This window comes from Phyllostomus hastatus, unplaced genomic scaffold (genome assembly GCF_019186645.2).
Source record: "Phyllostomus hastatus isolate PE091 unplaced genomic scaffold, TTU_PhHast_1.1 phas_contig_1048, whole genome shotgun sequence".
Classification (NCBI taxonomy): domain Eukaryota; kingdom Metazoa; phylum Chordata; class Mammalia; order Chiroptera; family Phyllostomidae; genus Phyllostomus; species Phyllostomus hastatus.
The window spans coordinates 589,347-609,008 of record NW_025333513.1 but is presented as its reverse complement, the minus strand read 5'-3'; the positions used below and the strand labels follow the sequence as shown (position 1 = coordinate 609,008).

Sequence of the window (19,662 nt, the reverse complement as noted above, 5' to 3'; positions counted from 1 at the left end):
TTCAAATATATATAAAAATAGATTGAAGTAGTGAACCCTCATATACCTGTTACCTAGCTTCAGATATCAAGTACGCATGGTCATAGAGATGTTCAGTCAAGATGGCAGCACAGGTTAACACGGCTAGCCTTCTTGCACAAAGACATCAAAATTCCAACTAAAATATAGAACAACCATCACTTGGAACGGTCAGAAATTGAGTTGAATGGAGGTCTGACAACTGTGGAATTAAAGAAACCACATTCATTCACACTTGTAGGAGGGGCAGAAACATGGAATTGGCTAGTGCCAAGTGGTGGATAAAAATTCAGTACGGATATCTTGGAAGCGAGGAGTCCCAGCCCCACACATGGCCCCCAGCCCAGTGTTCCAGTGCTAGGAAGATAAGTCCCCATAACTACTGGTTGCAAAAACCAGCAGGGATTGAGTGGTAGAAGAAACTTTTAGAGTCCCAAGCAGTTCCTCTTATAGAACCCACACATGGACTTACTCAGATCACTCCCTCTGAGCTCCAGCACCAGGGTAGCAGCTTGACAGGCACCAGTGGCAAATGGAGAAACTGAAGTGTCTGGCATGAAGGCAGAAGCTAGGGGACATTTTTCTCCCAGATGGAAAAGAGGGCAGAGACCATTATCCCTTTTCTTTTTCTTTATTGATTATGCTATATAGTTGTCCCAATTTTTCCCCCTTTTCTCCTTCACACAGAACCCTCACTCCCTCAAGCAATCCCCACACCATAGTTCATGTCCATGGTATTAGCTCTACCTAATACATAGATACAAATATAGGAAGTCTGCCAAAATGGGGAGACAAAGAAGCATGGTGCAAATGAAAGAACATATCAAAATTCCAGAAAAAGAGCTAACAAAATGGAGATCAGCAGTCTGTCAGAAGTAGAGTTCAAAACATTGGTTATAAGGATGCTCAAAGAAGTTAGTGAGGACCTCAGCAGCACAAAAAAGATATCCAGTCAGAACTGAAGGATACACTAATTGAAATAAAGAACAATCTACAGAGAAACGACAGTAGAGTAAATGAAGCCGAGAATAAAATCAATGATTTGGAACATAAGGAAGCAAAAAACAACCAGGCAGAACAAGACGAAAAAAGAATCCAAAAAAAAAATGACAGTGAAAGCAACCTCTGAGACAACCTCAAGCATTCCAACATTCACATCATAGGGGTCTAGAAGAAGAGAAAGAGCAAGAGATTGGAAATCTATTTGAAAAAATAGTGAAAAAAACACAACCTTCCCTAATTTGGTAAAGGAAATAGACACACAAGCCCAGGAGGCACACAGTATCCCAAACAAGATGGATTCAAAGAGGCCCACTCCAAGACACATCATAATTAAAATGTCAAAGGTTATAGAGAAAGACAGAATCTTCAAAGCAGCAAGAGAAAAGCAATTAGTTACCTTCAGGGGAATTCCCCTAAGACTGTTAGCTGATTTCTCAAAAGACGTTTTTCAGGCTGGAAGGAATTGGCAAGAAATATTTAAAGTCACAAAAAGTGGGAACCTATAGCCATGATTGTTCTACCCAGCAAAGCTATCATTTAGAATCGAAGGGCAGATAAAGAGCTTCCCAGACAAGAAAAAACTAAATGAGTTCATCAAACCATTATTATATGAAATGTTAAAGGGACTTACTTAAAAAAAAGATCAAAACTATGACAATAAAATGGCAATAAATACATATCTATCAACAATTGAATCTAAAAAACAAATTAAGCAAACAACAACAGAGACAGAGTCATGGATACAGAGTGTTTTTTGTTGGTTGCCAGCTTGGGTGTGGGTATGGGGATGTGGATGAGGACATGAGGGGATTGAGAAGTATAAATATGTAGTTTACAGAATAGCCTTGGGGATGTAAAGTACAGTATAGGAAATGGAGTAGCCAAAGAACTTATATGCATGACCCATGGACATGAACTGTGGTATGAAGATTGCCTGAATGAGTCAGGTGTGCTGGGTGGAGAGGGGCAAAGGGGGAAAAATTGGGACAACTGTAATAGCATAATCAATCAAATATATAATTAAAACAAGAAAAATAATAAAGTGATGCATAAGAGAAAAAAAAGAATGCATAGTCATTCTTTTTTCACACATACTTTTGCCCATTTACCTTCCTCCCATATTATTTTGAAGCAAATTCCCAATATAACATTTTATCCATAAATATTTTTATTATGCATCTCTAGAGAATACAGACTTTTAGTTATAAAAGACATATAAATTTACCATCTTAACTATTTTTAACTATAATTTAGTTGGCATTAAGTACATTCAAATTTTGTGCAACCGTCACTATTAAGCATCTCCAGAACTCTTCATCTTGAAAAAAATGAAACTGTACCCATTAAATAGTAGTTAGTCACTCCCTCCTTCTCTAGCCCCTGTTAACCATCATTCTACTTTCTCTCTGAATTTGACTACTCTAGGTGCCTCATATGAGTGGCAGCATACAGTACTTGTCCTTTTGTGACTGGCTTGTTTTACTTAACGTGACATCCTCAAGCTTCATTCGCATTGTAGCATGTCAGAATTTTCTTCACATTTTGTTAATCCATTTATCCATCCATGGACACTTGGGTGGCTTCTATTTACAGACTTTTTTTTTTTTAAGATTTTGTTTATTTATTTTTAGAAGGGAAGGCAAGGAGAGAGAGAGAGAAACATCAATGTGCAGTTGCTGGGGGCCATGGCCTGCAACCCAGGCATGTACCCTGACTGGGAATTGAACCTGCGACACTTTGGTTCGCAGCCTGTGCTTAATCCACTGAGCTACACCAGCCAGGGCTTTATTTACAGACTTTTTAAAAATTAGGCAAAATACCATTATCATACTTAATAATTAACAGTAATCGCTTAAGTTCATCAAATATGTAGTTAGCCTTTGTGTTTCCAGTTGTCTCATAAATGTCATAAATGTTTTGTTTTTACAGTTGTCATTGTTTTTAGAGATTGTATTTGAACAAAAGTTTTTGACTTTCAAACTCTTTTGTTGTCTTTCTTTTGCAGAGTCTGGCCCAGAATCTCTTCCATCGGGATCTCTTCCAAATGTCTTGGACAGCGCTGGTGTTCAAGGGAGCCCTGTTGTGTATAGTTATGGCCAGGGGTCACCGGAGGCCAACAGTTTCGTCTCACCCAGTGGGGAAGACCTCAGTCTTTACCCGGTCAGTTTTCTTCTCTGCAGAGGGTAGGCTGTAGGCTGGAAGCTCAAGACTCAGCTAAGAGAGTTTCCTTTTCCAGGTTTCAGTTCTGGTTCTGAAGGTGAATGAAATATCTTTTGGGATTGAGGTACGTGGTGAGGACCTGACTGTGGCCCTGCAAGCAGAGGAACTGAGCCTCCAGCAGCTGGGCACCGTGGGCCTCTGGCAGTTTCTGCATGGACAGTGCCCAGGTGAGGATGGCACCATTCCAGGAGAGCTGGTGGGATTTGTGTGGGGCAGCCACAGCTTAACTGGCTCCTATCGCTGCTCTGGAGGCAGCTGCCCTAGCCAAGCCCTTGGCTCTTCTCTCCAGTAACCATTAGGGGGAGAAAGAACTCTAACAAAGCTCTTTCTTGCCAGGAGCTTCCTGGAGCTCTTTTCTGGGGTTTTTCATTCAATAGGTTATTCTCCATGTTTATTTCCCACATGCTCCTTAAGCTTATACACGAAGATAGTGTCCACTTACTGTTTGTATGGCAGCTAACGTCAAATTATATCTGACCAGGGAACTTCTGTCACTCAGATAAAGTCCTTTGATATGAATTATTGTTTGTATCATAAAAGATGACAAGGTAAATCTGGGCTTGTGCTACATGTTTCACTTAAAAACATCATTTTGCAAAATATTGAGTAAATACTAATGAATATTATAAAATATATGTAAGGCATTAAAAAGAACAATATAATGAATTCATGTTTAATAAATAAAACACATAGTTTAATAAATAAAACAGTACCATTAACTTTGAAGCCCTGGGAATTCCTCTCCTGAACCTTCTTCTTCCTCCAGGCTGTCAAAGGGAATCATGGCATCCTGAAGTTTGTATTTATCATTCTCTTGCTTTATAATTCTTCCACATGTGTTTGTATCAATGTGTTTTTTAGCTTTGCAGGGTTTTCAATTAGTGATTTGCTTCTTTCGAGTAACATGATATTCTTTACATGCTTCTAGGTTATTGAGTTAGCTATAACCCATTTTCACTACTATATAATATTCTATTGCACAGGTGGCAAACACAAGGCTGCGGACCATCCTCCACCTTGTTTTATCCAGCCAAGCACCTTGTTTCTACCTGGCGGCAGCGCCGCGCTCCTTGTCCCTAGTTAAGGAGTAGTTACATTTATACAGTCCTAAAATTACATGGCAACCACGAGGCTGATGTGGCCTCTGGTGAAAATGAGTTAAACACTCCTATTGTATAAATATACTACCTTTTTTGCTTTTTTATTTTTTAAAGGTTGTTTGCTTTTCTTCTTAAAGATTTTATTTATGTATTTTTAGAGGGAAAGGGAGGGAGAAAGAGAGGGAAAGAAACATTAATGTGTGGTTGCCTCTTGTGTGCCCCGTGTTGGGAACCTGGCCTGCAACCCAGGCATGTGCCCTGACTGGGAATTTAACCAGCAAGCCCTTGCTTTGCAGGCTGGCACTCAGTCTACTGAGCCCCACCAGCCAGGGCCTTTTTATTTTGCTTTTTTAAAAACAGCCTTATTGAGATATGATTTCAAGTTGTTCCATGTCCTTGGCTATACCTGAGATAGTTCTTCATGAAGTTTTGAGATTAGCATAGATCCTGCTTGGCTTTATCAGGGAGACTTAGCTTTGCATGAGGAGACCAGACTTGAAGAAAGGAAGAGACATTCAAATTTAGCAGAGTTGAGGGTTCTATGTTTTCAGAGCTTTTTGGCTCTTTTATGTTCGAAATCCCCTTTCTATGGGCATTATAGCAAAGTAGCTAAGCCCATGGTCTTTGCAGTCAGGCAGCTTGTGTTCAAAGTTTATCCTTGCTATTTTAGGTCGTGTAACTTTGGGCAAGTTATTCTCTGTGCCTTAGTTCCTTCATCTCTAAAATGAGAGGGTGATAACACTTTTGTCATAGGGTTGTTATGGATATTAAATACATGTAAAGTGCTTAGAACAGTCCCTGTTAATTAATGTTTTCCTTTTGTCTTCTCAAAGGTACGCACTTTCAAGAATCCTCAGCTTTGAAGACTTGCCACATCAGGCCAGCTGTGGGCCTTCGCTTTGAGGTGGGGCCTGGTGCAGCTGTTCATTCCCCGCTGGCCACGAAGAATGGCTTTCTGCATTTGTTGCTTCAAGGATGTGACCTTGAGCTGGTCACTTCTGTGCTCAATAGCCTGGGGCCCTTCTTAGAGGACGAGGAGATTCCGGTGGTAGTTCCCATGCAGATTGAGCTCCTGAACTCCAGGATCACCCTAAAGGTGAGAGGAACTTTTGGGTTTTACCCTAGACTTTGTCAGGCAAGGAATTCTTTCAGTGACAGCTGTTAAGCTCTTGCCTTCTCACTTTAAAATGTGGCGAGGATCACGTGAGCAAATGCATATTAGCATTCTTTGTCAATGTTATAGCAGTACATAAGTATGTGTGGCTGTCAAAAAATCCTGGGTTCAGATCAGGAGACCTCATCTGTAGCCCTGACCTTGTCTTTGGCATACGGCATGACTATGTGCAATCCCTAGATCATCTGATCCTCAGTTTCACATCTCTCGAATGGGACAGACTCAATTATGTGTCTCACACCTTGCAAGAATGTATGGATAAACAATGACACTGAATGGTAGAAGCATGGGTTGTTACCTAAATTGCTCTCGTTGGGGGCATCATGCGCTTTTCCTCTTTCCTGCAGGATGACATCCCCCCCATCTACCCGACGTCCCCAGGCCCCATCCCCATCACTCTGGCCATGGGGCACGTTGTGCTGAAGAGGAGTGATGATGGTGTGTTCTATGTAGGCGGTGAGTTGGGCTCGGCAGCCCCCTGGCTTCTCTGCCTTTTTTCTCCTGTAAGAGAATAGGCGACAACTAGGAATTGTCTGCATGTTGACAGCAATTTGTCATGTAGAACCTTTACTTTTTTCCCAGCTGCTGATCAGGACAGAACATCAGCCGAAGTATCTAAAAGTGAGAAGAGACAGCCCCCAAGAGAACAGGTGTTCTTGGCGCCCACAGGGGAGGCTTTTGGACAGCAGGTGAGGACCTAACTGAACAGTACCTTTCCCATACACCCTTAAGGACTGTAATCACAGAAGCTGATAAAATCCACAAGGCTTGGAAGGTTTCTTGTGCTGTGTACAGATGGGCTTCTGTCACCTGGCAGCAGCCTCCAGAAGTGGTGAATAGAGAATGTAAATCAGAAGCTGGAGGTGGATGGGTACGGATCACATATTCCGCCTGTTGCTGTTCCTGTGCCTGATAAACTCTGGACAGGGGATTAGGCTGTTAGGAAAAAATCTAACTGGGTTCTGTTGATCATTGACCAAATTTACAGATCTTTCTGCTTGAATTCTTCCACCTTGTTCCCCGCCCTTTTTTTTTAAGGTGTGTTACCGTATTCATTAATTGTGAATTACTTATTGTTCCTTAGGTGAAAGAACTGACTGTCCTACAAAAGGAACTGATAGAAACTAAACAAGCATTGGCCAATGCCAACCAGGATAAAGAAAAACTTCTTCAGGAGATTAGGAAATATAACCCCCTCTTTGAGCTCTGATAGTAGTGGCCCAGCTGTCTGTGCCAAGGAAAGAGGAGATCACCAGCAATACCACCATCTATGACAGAAGCAGCCTCCAGTGTGGAATGAGTAGGCTTAGGATGCCAGAGGAACCTGGGAGTGCTTAACTCCTTTCTGCCAGCTGTTCTGACTTGGATGGCAGATCGGGCAAAGCATGACCACGTTCCAGGAAATTGGGAGCAGTTTTGTGCGTGGCTGAAGCATCATGTCTTGCCTAGATAAAGCCTTTTGGTCCTCTGCACACTAGGTAGAATTTTCTCTACACTGTAGGGCCATGTCACCACGTGGTTCATGACAGAGACATTTGCTTCCTCCACAACCTGTGTGAACAAGGAAGAGTACTCACCTCCTCAGTCACCCACAGAGCCACCAAAGATTCTATGTCCTAGAGCTTCCTGTAGTAGACCTGAACAGTCTGTGACCTGAGTTCTGGCCACGGTAGTAGAGTGGAACAGGAAACAGCCAGCAGAGGCACAAGAATAAAGGAGACCAGGACCCTCCTTGTTTTAGAAAGGGAACCAAGCTTATATAATTTTGACTGATAATACAATCAGATTTTTCAGGGTTAAGCTTCCTTTGTTCTGCTTTGATTATTGTGATGCTATGGTAGAAAGTAAACAACAGTAATGGCTCGGTTATATTATCTTTCCTTTCTGCAACACAATTTATTTGAAATTTAAGTCAAGAGAAAAGTACTCACTCAGAGCTAGGTTGAAGGCGTGACACAGTAGGGATCAATAGGGAGCTTGATTCTGAGCCCCAGGTGCCCAGCTAGAGTCCTGAGTCTCTTCCATGGCTGTACCTCAGAGGTGATTTCCCTGTCTTCCTGGGGACCTTAGCACATCTGTTTCCCCGGCACGATGACTTTCTACCAGCACTCTCCTCAGCACTTGGTTTGGGAGCTGAAAATGTCTTTTAAACTGTAACAAACATCTCAACCTGTTGCATCTCACTCCCCTCCATCACTGTGGTTTTTTAAAATCATGTAATTTTGACAAGTTAAAAAAATACCCTTCAGTCTATCTAGATTTTGCCCCTGCCCCCCAAAAGTGCAATTTCCTCCTTTTTAAAACCTAATTCTTCCCTAACACTCTACCTTCATCTGTAATGTTTTGTATACTTCAAGCTGTGTTAAGTGGACAGAAATTCATGGGCTAACTCAGCTTGAATTGGCAGGATGGAGAGGTGGGCAGCTAGTGAACTAGTGACTTAGTAGTGTCAGTAAAGTCTTAATCATGTATGACCTATTGAAGGAAAGATAAAATGGTTTCCCTATGGGGAATAATGCCTGACTTGTATGTTGTAGATTTTTGATGATAAACAGAAACTTGTTCAGGAATGAACAAGATATAATTTGTTCAGACTTTTAAAGAACTTGGCAAGTTCTTCATTAAGGCAATTTTAAAAGTATCAGTTACTATGAGATTGTGGGAATATTTTGTCATGCTTAGAGACTTCAGAATAAACATCTTTCTCGAGAGAATGTTAACAGGGGAAGTTCCTACTGGTTGATGCTTGGGTTAACCTCATTTAAGATTTTTATAAAAAGCCTGAAAGTAGGATATTACAATGCAATCATATGTCACTACTTCCAGGCATTGAAAGGTAAACCAGAAGAGACTTAAAAAAAAGAAAAGAAAAGAAAAACTGCAGAAGGGCCACAAGCCAGACTGTGAAAACTAAGGAAAGTGACAGGTGAGGTTTGGGCTAGGTAAATGTGAAGTAATGCACTTACAGAAAAATCAGCAGCTGACTAGGCAGTGAGCTCTGTCAGCGCCCAGGAAGGAAACCCAGGCATTCCATTGCTGAGAGGGGGTGGGGTCAGTGTGCTGCTGTGGCCAAAAGCGCAACTGCATCACCAGGAAGGGCGCGTGGAGACAACACAGAAAATGGACTTAACGCACAACCATGCTAGTGTCTTAAGTTATCTGTGCACTTCAGACAACCTTACTTATAAAATACAATAGCAAAAGTTACCAGGGGGTAAAAGGCATTTAGATGAGGACACATTTTTAAAAAGTTGGCTCCAATTCTGGAATGATGAAAGCTGAGGGTAGTGTTTGATCAAATACACAGTCAAGAGGAAGGACATGTTCACCCAGTCCTGAAATACGACCTCTAGGGCTCTACCTCATAGCCTTAGGTAAAAGAAAGCATTTCTTATGCAAATCAGAAACTTAAGGAGTTCCTCATCCAAGAAGTGGTGCTGGCAGAAACTATGCATGGGTACGAGAGGGTGGGGAGTCCTTGTATGGGTTAGGCCTCCCAAAAGGAACTACCAACCACCAGGGCTGTTCGGTGAAATACAAATGAGAGGCTATCTGCTTCCCCCCACAAGCTCCCCATTACCTTGATGCTTCTTTCAAAGGCAGGGTGGTGAACAAAATAGATCACTGGTCCTCTCAAGTGTGGAATTTCTAATGTTATTGGAAGAGGAGGAAGGAGATTCAGTAGCTGAAAAATGGAAGTATTCAACCTTAGGCTCACTTGAATTGGTTTAAAATCACTCTGATTGTTCTTCCCTTCCTCTCCTCCCTGAGCCACAATATGTCTCTGGCATCCATCCATGCAAGGAATATACCTAATAGGCATTTCCTGGTATAGATTTACCTTATACCTGTGCTTGGTGGAAGGCAATAGAAATAAATCCAGGCAGTACCAAGGCTAACCGCCTCCCCCTCCTCCTTAAAAGCCAGAGCTCAGTCAGGTGTCTGGGCTCTCTGGAGTTCTTGCCCACGTGAAATGGAGCCCTAAATTTCACTTCCATTATGTGGCAGCTTTGGCCATTTTGTCTTGAAATCGTCCCTCAGGAAATGTAGGGATCATTTGTCCCATGGAATTTTAGAAAAAAATCATCTTGTATAACTTTATACTTCTATTCAATGGGAGAATGAAGTTCTTTTTTTTTTTTCATAATGAAATGTGAATTGGTTGATTATTCTCAGGATAAATGTAAAGGAAACAAATTGAAGGAAAAAATAAGTGTCAGCTCCTTTGAATTGCTTCTGATTTCTGCCTTGGAGCTGGAAGACTCTGTGAACAAGAAATAATACCTCAAGAAAACATCTGGAGTGATGAGAGTACCACTGTCCCTCAAAGACTCCAGCCACTGTCCATCACTGTTTTAGCTGTGAAACATTTACAACTGTGTGTCATCCATCTGTGACTGCCTAGATTTCCTGTTGCCATGGATGTATTAGAGATACTCTTTAGTGCATATGGACTGGTTTAAATCTCTTAGGTGAGCTACAGGGATGGTTGTCAACTTCAAATTGAGTTTTCAACTCACTGGAATAATTAACCTAGTTTCTTTGACTTAAGACAGAAGGCATGGATTCTATGCTTGTGTTGGCTGCTTTTTGCTGTATTTTTAATCTGATTCTGATTTTGCCATGGGCTTCAACCTTATCCTTTCTCATGGTTCTAAAAGGAATGGTTCCTCTATATGGAATATACAAGGATTGGACACCAGCCCTCACATGCGAGGGGGACCCCCCCCCCAAGAAAACACTGAAACTTATAAAAAATTGTGTATCCTTACATGTTTAAACTTCAGTCACCTTCAAAGTACTAGTTGATGCAATATACCTATCAAGACATTTTCTCCGCTGCTCAGCAGTTTCTGTACTCATTGATTTTGATGCCTTTTAGTGCTTCTGTTGTTTTTTTGTTTCACCTCTTCCACATCGGCAAAATGTTTCCCTTTGAGGATTTTTTTTTATCTGGGGGGAAAAAAAGTCACTCAGGGTGACACTGAGTGAGTAGGGAGGGTGTGGTATGGGGGTCATGCCATTTTTGGTCCAAAACTGCTGAACACTCAGTATGGTGTGAGCAGGTGCTCTCGTAAATCACCCATGATGAAATGGGCAAGTGCATAGAAAGTCTTCAAAAAAAAATTCACTCTAGCTGAATGCAGCCTCTCACAACACCAACTGGTCCACTGATACAGATGGGTTCCTAGAACACTCACCTAGTGGGGGAATCCTGTGCTGTAAGAGGCCTGCCCTCCAGAAGATAATTAGTTTTTTTTTGGTCCCCGCTTGTATCCCATAATTTAAATGCTTTCATTTAACCCATTTACATTAGTTTCCCCTTAGTTCAGGAGGGTGGTGGAAAGGTAGTTTGAAATATTGCTGTGCTGATATGGGAACTTTCCATTCCAACCTTTACATTAAGGGCTTGTTTTTCCTCCTTTATAGTTAATACTTGCCTAAAGTAACACCACAAAACTATGGAAATAACTGAACATTGCTGCACACAGGCTAGTAGGATAACATCTGGTTATTTGAGACCTACAAAAGCTGTGCTGCTGCCTTGTGATTTACCATAGTCATTATTGTTTCAAGAGATTCTGGTGTGATTTACTATCCTTTCAACTAGATCTTGGCTTCCCCACCAGGAGTATTCCTGTTCACCTGTGGCTAGGTATGGATGGTAGCTATTGTTGAATGGGGATTATTTTCCCCATCTCTTACAACAGGAACAAGGTGAAACACTCTTAGATAACCTTAAACGGTGAGGTTTTGCTAAGTGCCCAGACTTGGGATGTGAACTTCCTCCCTTGTTATTTGTAAATTTCAGCCTTATTCAGTATCTCAAATTGCAATAGATACAGTTCCTATAACTTAAAAAAGAATCCTGTTTGAGTTGAGAGAATATCTGTTTTTTTGTTTGGTTTTCCCCAGTTCATTAGTTTTTGGTCAGGATGTAGCTTGAGTCTTAATAGTATTTCTTTGGGGAATGCCCCACTGAAGTGTCTTCTCCATTGGCTGAGTAGATGTTAAAGCCATGACTTTAGATACTAAAAGATTTGCCCAACTTTGTGAGTCCAAGCTCTTTCCCCCACTCAGGGTGCTAAACAGAATTGGAATCTTTACTAAGACATGCTCAGGAACGCTTCAGAAGACAACAGCTTCAAAGTCCTACTCCTTGTGACACTGAATGGTAGGAAAGAATTCTTGGGGATTGCCAATTAATACTGTAGCCTTATTACTGCTAATCACTGTCAATAAAAGGTCACTCCATTCCCCTCTATTTGAGGAAAACAATGAGAATGTATCTGATGAACTGGAATACTGGCATTGGGAAATTTTAATATTGCAATATCTAACTAAACTTTGAGTGTACTGGTTCTGTGAACCACCTGAAAAAAGCAAATTAAACTTATTAAACAGTACTAGTTGTGGTATATCTATCTATGAGAAATTTGAAGTATATGGGCTTTTACATTGTTTTTAAGTACTTTCAGTATTCTTTTATGAGATTAAATTTTAATAGGTTTAGTAGAAAGTGGGAAGGGCTCAAATTTTCACAAAAAACCTAAGACCAATTTTATTATGACACCAGAATTCCAACCAATTAGACAGAAAATGAACACACATGTGACAAGTTGGAAAACAATTTAATGGTCACCAAAATCCACAGAAGAATCTTAAATGTTTACAGGGACAAACTCCCATCATTCCTCTATTTCCATGTCATTCACGTTAGGGTATCACAAGTCAAAAGTTTCTGGTTGTTTCATCTACTTAAAACCACATGTAAGAAAAAACCTACGACATGGCAACTTCAGGCTTCTATGTGAAACCATTGAAATTGTCTTGGAAAGGTTTTCTCTGTGCAAGCAGCTCCCCTGTTCAGAAGATGCTTAAGGCCCGTGTGCCTTTTTTCTTCCAGCTAACCAAAAGACAGTGAAATGCTTCAAAATGCCTTAAGGTCTCAATACTTAGTCAAGGCAAGCATGAAACAGGCTGCATGCCTTCTAGGTGTGATGAACATCAGTTTTGAGAAAGACATTGAAACCATGGGCAGGTGCACACAGTCTGCAGTCTGAGTCTGGAACCAGTATGTCCTCCAGTACGAGGCCTTTCTAGGCTTTGGTCTTAGAAGAAGATGATTTTTTTGTGCTTCGAGTTGGGTATCTGCCCCTTCGACTTTAACCTCCGAACAGCCTCCCTCATATGTTTGGGTTGTAGCGGTGGCATTTCTCCCCACTTCTCACACACATCCAGTGCTAAACACAGGGCGATAAGAAAGTTTCGTTACCACACCAGAGCTTATTCACAACCCTTTGAGTCCTGAAAGTCTCATTACCTCTTCTAAAGCTCGCAAAGAAAATAAACCAAGACATTTTCTCTTAAGAAAATGCTATAAAATGTATCATGTTAGCTTTAGTATAAAATCCTGTTATCAGGCTTTATCATAGGCAACAGTTAAAAACAAATCTGCTTAAAAAAAAAAAATTTCACCAGCTAGATATTGGTAGTAGACAGCAACCAAGTTCTTCACTTGATGGGTAGGTGGGTGGTTCCCAGGGGTTGTAACATCAGGGATAACCACACCATGCCACACTGGTCAACCCCAGTGATTGCTTTTCTTGTGTCTTTACGTTTGACAGCAGAAATGAGCAAAGTTCATTGGAGAAAAATAGAGTCTGCTTCTGGCAGCCTGGGCTGAGCAGAGGAGATAGGAGGGACATTTCGTAGATGCTTCCCGACTCCCAGTATGGAAACTTTGAAAGAATAATGGTCATGCTCTGCTGAATACAAAGGTTCCCCACCTTGGTCAACTTCTAGTCTAAGTGGAAACTACTACAGGTGCCTTATTAAGTCCCATAGTCTAGATGTTCTTAAAAATAAAGACCATCACAGGTTCAATCCATTATTTATATCGCCACTCACCTTCTTCCACCACTTCCCCGACGAAAACCTTGGAAATACCAGACATTGCAATAACGACATTCTGAGACACGGAGGTGCCAGTGATGGACTGGATCAGCTTGAAAGAAGGACAAAGGCTCTGTGATTAAGTTGGTCAAGGACTGGCTTTAGAAACAAGTACCCATTAGAGCTCTGCACTGGGAAAGTGTTTACTAAAGACTGGATACTGAAATTACGACTAAAGCAAGGATTCTGTTTGTTGAAACGCTATGGCTGGAATAGAAAACTGCAACTGGTCAGATTATTGAGGGACATGCTTTAATTTTCCCACCTAAATGATCCACCAATTTGCCTAACACCTCATTTCCAAATGCCATTGGACAGAACTCTGGAGTCTAGTTCAGTTCTCTTAGCCGATGAAAAAGAAGTATGACAGTCCATCCTTACCCTTTTAATGGCTGCCTTGGGGAAAGCTGACCGGCGATACATTTCGTAACGGTTCAGCTGCTCCTCAGAAAAAGAAGAAACCAGGATTCTAGACAAAGATTTAGGTGTAAGTTCATTTATAAGAAAGAATGCTTAAAATATATTATTCAATCAATAAAATCAAATGTCAATTAGAAAATGAATTCTCAAGGGGTCAATATTAGGTTTAGTGTCCATAGGGATGAAGGTAAAGTATTTCTCTTAAGGAACGTGAGTGAAAAACAACTTCATTTCTTACTTCATTAAGAACAAAACAACAATGTCGGGTCATTCTATCGTACTATATATATTGGGTTTTCAGCACTGGGCTCTCTCCCCATAATACTGCCTTACTACACATTATGGAAAAAATTTAATGTATAAATTTATATTCATTCCAGTAGTTTTTCTAAAAGTATATTTTATTGATTATGCTATTACAGTTGTCCCATTTTTTCTCCCCTTTATTCCCTTCTCACTTGCATTCCCCCCCTTAGTTCATGTCCATGGGTCATATATATAAGTTCTTTGGCTTCTCCATTTTTTATGCTATTCTTACCACCCCCTGCCTATTTTGTACCTACTATTTATGCTTCTTATTCAAACCAGTAGTTTTTAACATTAATAGATTAAGGAGGAAAATATTTGTAAAATATATGGAAAAGCTTTAATACTCTGTATAGGAATTCTTTCAAATAAATAAAAAGATGGCCACATCGATTTTTGAAAATGAGCAAAGGACATGAATAGAAAATTTACAAAAATACCAATGGTCAGTAAATAGAGGAAAAAATGAATCTTCACTATTAAAGAAATTAAAATGATAAACTAAAACAAGATAACATTTCTCACAAGACTGACGAGTGTTGAAAAGAATGGTGCCAATGAGACCGGGAAGACAGAAACTCACACGTGCGTGTGGATCATGGAGTGGGACAGCCCATTTGGAGAATTTAGAAATATGCCTAAAAATTCTTTGAAAATATTTGTACTATTTGAACTAGCAATTACACTCCTGGTTTATTTTAGGAAGCAAGTGGACAAGTATGTAAAGATATGCTCAAGATATTTTATCATAATGTTGTCAAAAGAAAAAAAATCCAAAACACTAGAACAGCTGCAGGTGTTGGTTAAACTAGGTAGTTCATCCACACAATACAATACAATGTAGCCATGAAAAAATAATGATTTGCAGACATATTTACTAACATGAAAATATTTTGCAATATATATCAAACATTAAAAAAATATGAAAAGGTATATACCCTAGATATACTCTCAGTAGTAGAATTATACATAATTATTTTTTTAAAGATTTACTTATTTTTAGAGAGGGAAGGGAGGGAGAAAGAGAGAGAGAGAGAGAAACATCAATGTGTGGTTGCTGGGGGCAGTGGCCTGCAACCCAGGCATGTGCCCTGGTTGGGAATAGAACCTGCTATACTTTGGTTCTCAGCCTGCACTCAATCCACTGAATTACGCCAGCCAGGGCTTAATTATTTTTTCTATATTCTCTGAATTATTTGCAATGAGGCTTCACTTTTACAATCAGAAGACATAATGAAGCTATTTCCATTTAAAAGAAAATTATGACCTAGATGTATAGTTACATGTAACACATTTACCATATTTAATGTGAAAAAAAGGGTTACAAACAGTACTTAACACTTTTGAAAATTTTAATTTATAATTATATAGGTGTGGACAAAAGTAGGTTTACAGTTGTAATACAAGTGAAAATACAGTAATAAATAATAATACAAAAGTATAAACTCTGGATAAATAAATGGTGATGGAGAAAAAAATAAACTGTGTCTCATGTACTCACAACTGTAAACCTACTTTTGCCTACCTCTGTATGTATAGAAATTTTTTGGAGGATGTACTTCAAAATATTAACAGTGTTTATCTTGGTGATATGGTGATATTTTCTTTTACTTATTTATATCTTCTATGATATACCAATGTATAATTGCTTTATTTTCTTCAAGTTCATAAAAAAATTAAAGGTCAGGAAAAATTTACTAACTTTGTGTGGTCAAGTTAGCATCTTTTTTTTATATATTTTTAAAGATTTTATTTATTTATTTTTAGAGAGGGAAGGGAGGGAGAAAGAGAGAGAGAGAGAAACATCAATGTGCGGTTGCTGGGGGTCATGGCCTGCAACCCGAACCTGCGATACTTTGGTTCGCAGCATGCGCTCAATCCACTGAGCTACGCCAGCCAGGGTTCAAGTTAGCATCTTGCAATGGGGAAAGATCAGAAAGTAACTTACTGCATCTTCTGAATCTCATCTTCGTCCACTTTCTGCTTCTTCTCTTTCTTTTCTTTGGTGTCTATTTTCAGTTTTTTGGCTGCGGGGTTGAGTAATGATGAATCTTCTCTTTCAACTGCTGTTAAATCTGAGAAGTCCTGACTCTTGAGCTGAGAAGGTAAAAGAAATGCTTTTATATATCTGGCCCACTTTCCAGACCTGGGCAAGGTAAGAAAACATCATTCTCATTAACAGCACAACAAATCCATTTATTCAGTAGCTTTCTGCTTCTAGGCACTGGCTGTGCCATCAAGTGGAGGAAATACTATCTGTCCTAAAGAAGTTTATAGCCCAGCTGTGGAAAGAAAACTAGCTAAAAATCCAGTTCTCCAGTTTGGCTATGGTCATAGCTCCCATGTCTGTTTACAAGGGCAACAAAATGCCAAGGGTCATGAAAACCTCTCTTCCCCTGAGCCCCTCCCCGAACCTCATTCTTTAGAGGAGAGGTCAGAAAAGTCCTTTCCATCTAGCAGTTCTTCTGCCTCTAAATCTGTAGATTTCTTTATTCGTGATGATTCCATGTGGAAAGAATATTTAAAAGGAGGCATCTTCTCATCAAAAGTGTTTCTTTGAATTTGGAACATTTAAGTGAGCTTCTCCCACATGTAGTACTCTTTTCTTTCTATCTTTTAATCCTACTGTATCATACACATATTCACCATACTGAAACCTTCTTGATGATAGGCTTTCTCTTACCATTTATCTCTCCCACACTAAAGCTTTTGACATCACACTAGATGTTTAATGTCTGGTTAATAACAAAATAAAAAATCAAAATCCAAGCTTCATCTCCTCCAACTTAACTTACAATCTAAGGATATATCAAACCTCATTAATGGGATTTAACCTTTGTTTCCCTAAAAGAAGAACTCATGTTTAAATTCAGAGAGATGTGTGGCCCTGACTGATGTGGCTCAGTGGGTTGGGTGACGTCCTGCAAACAGAAGGGTCTCTGGCCGGATTCCACGTCAGGGCATGTGCCTGGGTTCCAAGTCAGGTCCCTGGTTCGGGTTGTGTGAGAGGCAACTGATTGATGTTTCTCTCCCTCTCTTTCTCTCTCCTTTCCCCTCTCTCTAAATATAAATTAAATTAAAAAAATAAAGTCAGAGGAATATGAGAGAAGTAGGTGAAAGTGAGGGTAGTTTATGTTCAGCAACCTCTTCAATTTCTTCGCCAGTTACTGATTTATACAAGTTTTCTAATCTCCTTGTGATTCAATTTTGGTGATTTATATTTCCCTTTTAAAAACTAAGCTATTTCTCTTAGATATTTAAATTTAATTGGCTTATATTTAAATATTAAATTTTCTTATAACTTCAAAGATCTCCATATCAGCACCTTTAGCTCTTTCTTATTTCATAATGTTGTACATTTACACTTTAAATAACCAGGTCTCTATTATTTCTTATGTTTTTAGGCATTTGTCCATTAATATCTACTTTTATTTTTTATTAACTCCTTGTTCCTACATTCTTCTGGTCTATTTTGTTCTTTTTCTGGTTTCTTGAGCTGGGGGCTTATTTTCAAAATCTCCTGCTTATTAATAAAAATATGTATGGCTATGAATTTCTCTTCAAACAAGGTTTTGATCAAACCTCACAGGATGAGATGTTGTGTCTCTTTGTTAATTTCTTTAATCTAAGGGCTATTTAGAAAACTGTTTAAAATGTCCATGTGGTAGTTGTCCTTTTGGGGGGGCGGAGTGGGAGCCTTTTGTTGTTAACTTCAAGTTTATTGCACTGTACTAACAGGATGTGACTTGTTATGATAACTCCTTCTAAGGATTTTTGTTTTTCTGTGTGGTCAGGTATATGGTCACTTTTTAAAAGTGTTTCAGAAGCATAAAAAAAAAGAATTATATCTTCCATTGAATGCATTTCTGTGTGTATTGAGCTCTCTATTGGACTATGCTACTTATTCTTCAAATCCTTTCTGTCCTTGAGATGTTTCAAAGATTCCTTCTTAAAATAGTTTCATCACATTGTTTTTTTCCCTAAAAGTTCTCACTTTATACATTTGATGCAACTTTACGCTCTGGAAGGCTGTTTCCATCTAATCCAATATCCTTCCGTGATTTCTTTAAGTCCCTTACATAGAAGCTCTAATACCCCGAGATTCTATCCCCAGGAGTGGAACCTGGAGAACACTGATTCTGCTCCCCTGACTGATGCTCGGCCAGGCAACACTACTGAGCTTTTGGGTGGCACGATTGATGGTTGTGGTGTGTTTATGCTATAGAGAGACCCTTGACATTGGCAGCAATTAATGTCCCAAAAGACTAAGAACGTGATTACACCAGTAACTCCCTCGGCTTCCCTTTAACGACTCTGCAGCCTATAACACAGCTATGCCGAAGCAACATCTAAGAGAAAACATGTTGCGCTGAAAAGGATTCTAGGAATCCTGGATTAGCTCTCGCAGTGTCTCAGGGTGACATCGGATCCCAATTTCCTCATCAGGAAAACCAAGAGGCTATTTAAAACTCCCTTAGAAGTAGCTTTAATGTCACGGGCAGGAATTAAAAATACTAACTCAGTGCTTTGGTCTCTGGGACCGAACCAGCACTATAGTTTTGTCTCCTCCCTACATCCCAATCGCCTCCGGGATTGCAGGTCTAGCGGGAGTCCTGGTGAATTCAAATGATCTTAGCCTGGGAGCGGTCAACCAGGAAGCCGGTGGAGCAGCCAGTAACACAATCTCGGGGTACTCCCCAGATTTTATCAACACATCCCTCCCTACCTCGCCTTCCTCAGCCGCAGCTTCTTTCAAGTCTCCATCTGCGTCGCCGTCAGTTTCCTCCGGGATTCCGTCCGTGTCCGTAGCCCCAGAGCTCCCGGGAGCAGCAGCCGTCTCGTCGGATGCCCCTGTCTCTCCACCTTTTTCCGGGGGCGACTCGCAGGCATTATCCATCGCCACGAGAAGGGAGGGGAGATCGCGGTGCTGTCACACGCAGGAGCTCCGCACCGCTGGCCGCACGGCAACCGAGGCGCTTCCTGTCGCGCTGCGATGACATCACACCTACTGCTCCTCCGAGGGTCATTTTGAGGCGCGCGTGGAGGACTTCGGACTCCCTCGTAGCTGTTGTTTTGTGGTGGTGGGGAGAGAGAAAATGGAGGAGGGTACGGATTTCAGTTTGCGGAATTCCCATCCTGGGAAGCCACGCTTTGTAAAGGAGTGCTGCGTTGTTTACCGAGGAACTTCTATTTCCTTCCCGCCTTTCTAAAAACGAAATGTTAATTAACTCCTTCCTTAACCTGCTTTTCTCAGACTAGTTTGGGGACAGGAGAAAACGCAATTCCGTGGTATGCGCTAGTCGCGAGGTGCGCCTCCCTTGTAAACTTTCACGCAGGGACTCCGCCGCGTAAGGTTTAATTGTCCTGTGATTACAGAATTGCTAGCGTCTCTCTTCTGTTCCTAGCACTTAAAAGTTATATAGCTTGAGCAGAATTTATCCAATCCATTTATTCACTCCACAACTA

General features: G+C 40.4%; 2 protein-coding genes across 4 annotated transcripts in view; one reads left to right on the top strand and one right to left on the bottom strand.

The window, feature by feature from the left end:
- Positions 1-11,921, top strand: part of UHRF1BP1 (UHRF1 binding protein 1) — a 72,729-nt gene extending 60,808 nt beyond the window's left edge. For both annotated transcript variants that reach the window (XM_045834701.1, XM_045834708.1), the window contains 6 exons: positions 3,026-3,180; positions 3,257-3,407; positions 5,174-5,436; positions 5,862-5,970; positions 6,097-6,203; positions 6,599-11,921. In XM_045834701.1, coding sequence (XP_045690657.1) covers positions 3,026-3,180; positions 3,257-3,407; positions 5,174-5,436; positions 5,862-5,970; positions 6,097-6,203; positions 6,599-6,724 — 911 coding nt within the window. In that variant the 3' untranslated portion in view covers positions 6,725-11,921. The remainder of the gene's footprint in view (positions 1-3,025; positions 3,181-3,256; positions 3,408-5,173; positions 5,437-5,861; positions 5,971-6,096; positions 6,204-6,598) is intronic.
- Positions 11,922-12,127: 206 nt separating this feature from the next.
- Positions 12,128-19,198, bottom strand: TAF11 (TATA-box binding protein associated factor 11). Of its 2 annotated transcripts, XM_045835258.1 has the most exons (5): positions 18,923-19,198; positions 16,145-16,293; positions 13,852-13,939; positions 13,426-13,522; positions 12,128-12,758 (listed from the first exon to the last, which is right to left on the bottom strand). In XM_045835258.1, exons 1-5 carry the CDS (start codon positions 19,091-19,093, stop codon positions 12,628-12,630), a joined length of 636 nt encoding a protein of 211 aa, XP_045691214.1. In that variant the 5' UTR covers positions 19,094-19,198; the 3' UTR covers positions 12,128-12,627. The 2 variants fall into 2 exon arrangements, with proteins under 2 accessions (XP_045691214.1, XP_045691218.1); XM_045835262.1 differs by lacking the exon at positions 13,426-13,522 and having other exon boundaries at positions 12,702-12,758; positions 18,923-19,196.
- Positions 19,199-19,662: the final 464 nt, after the last annotated feature.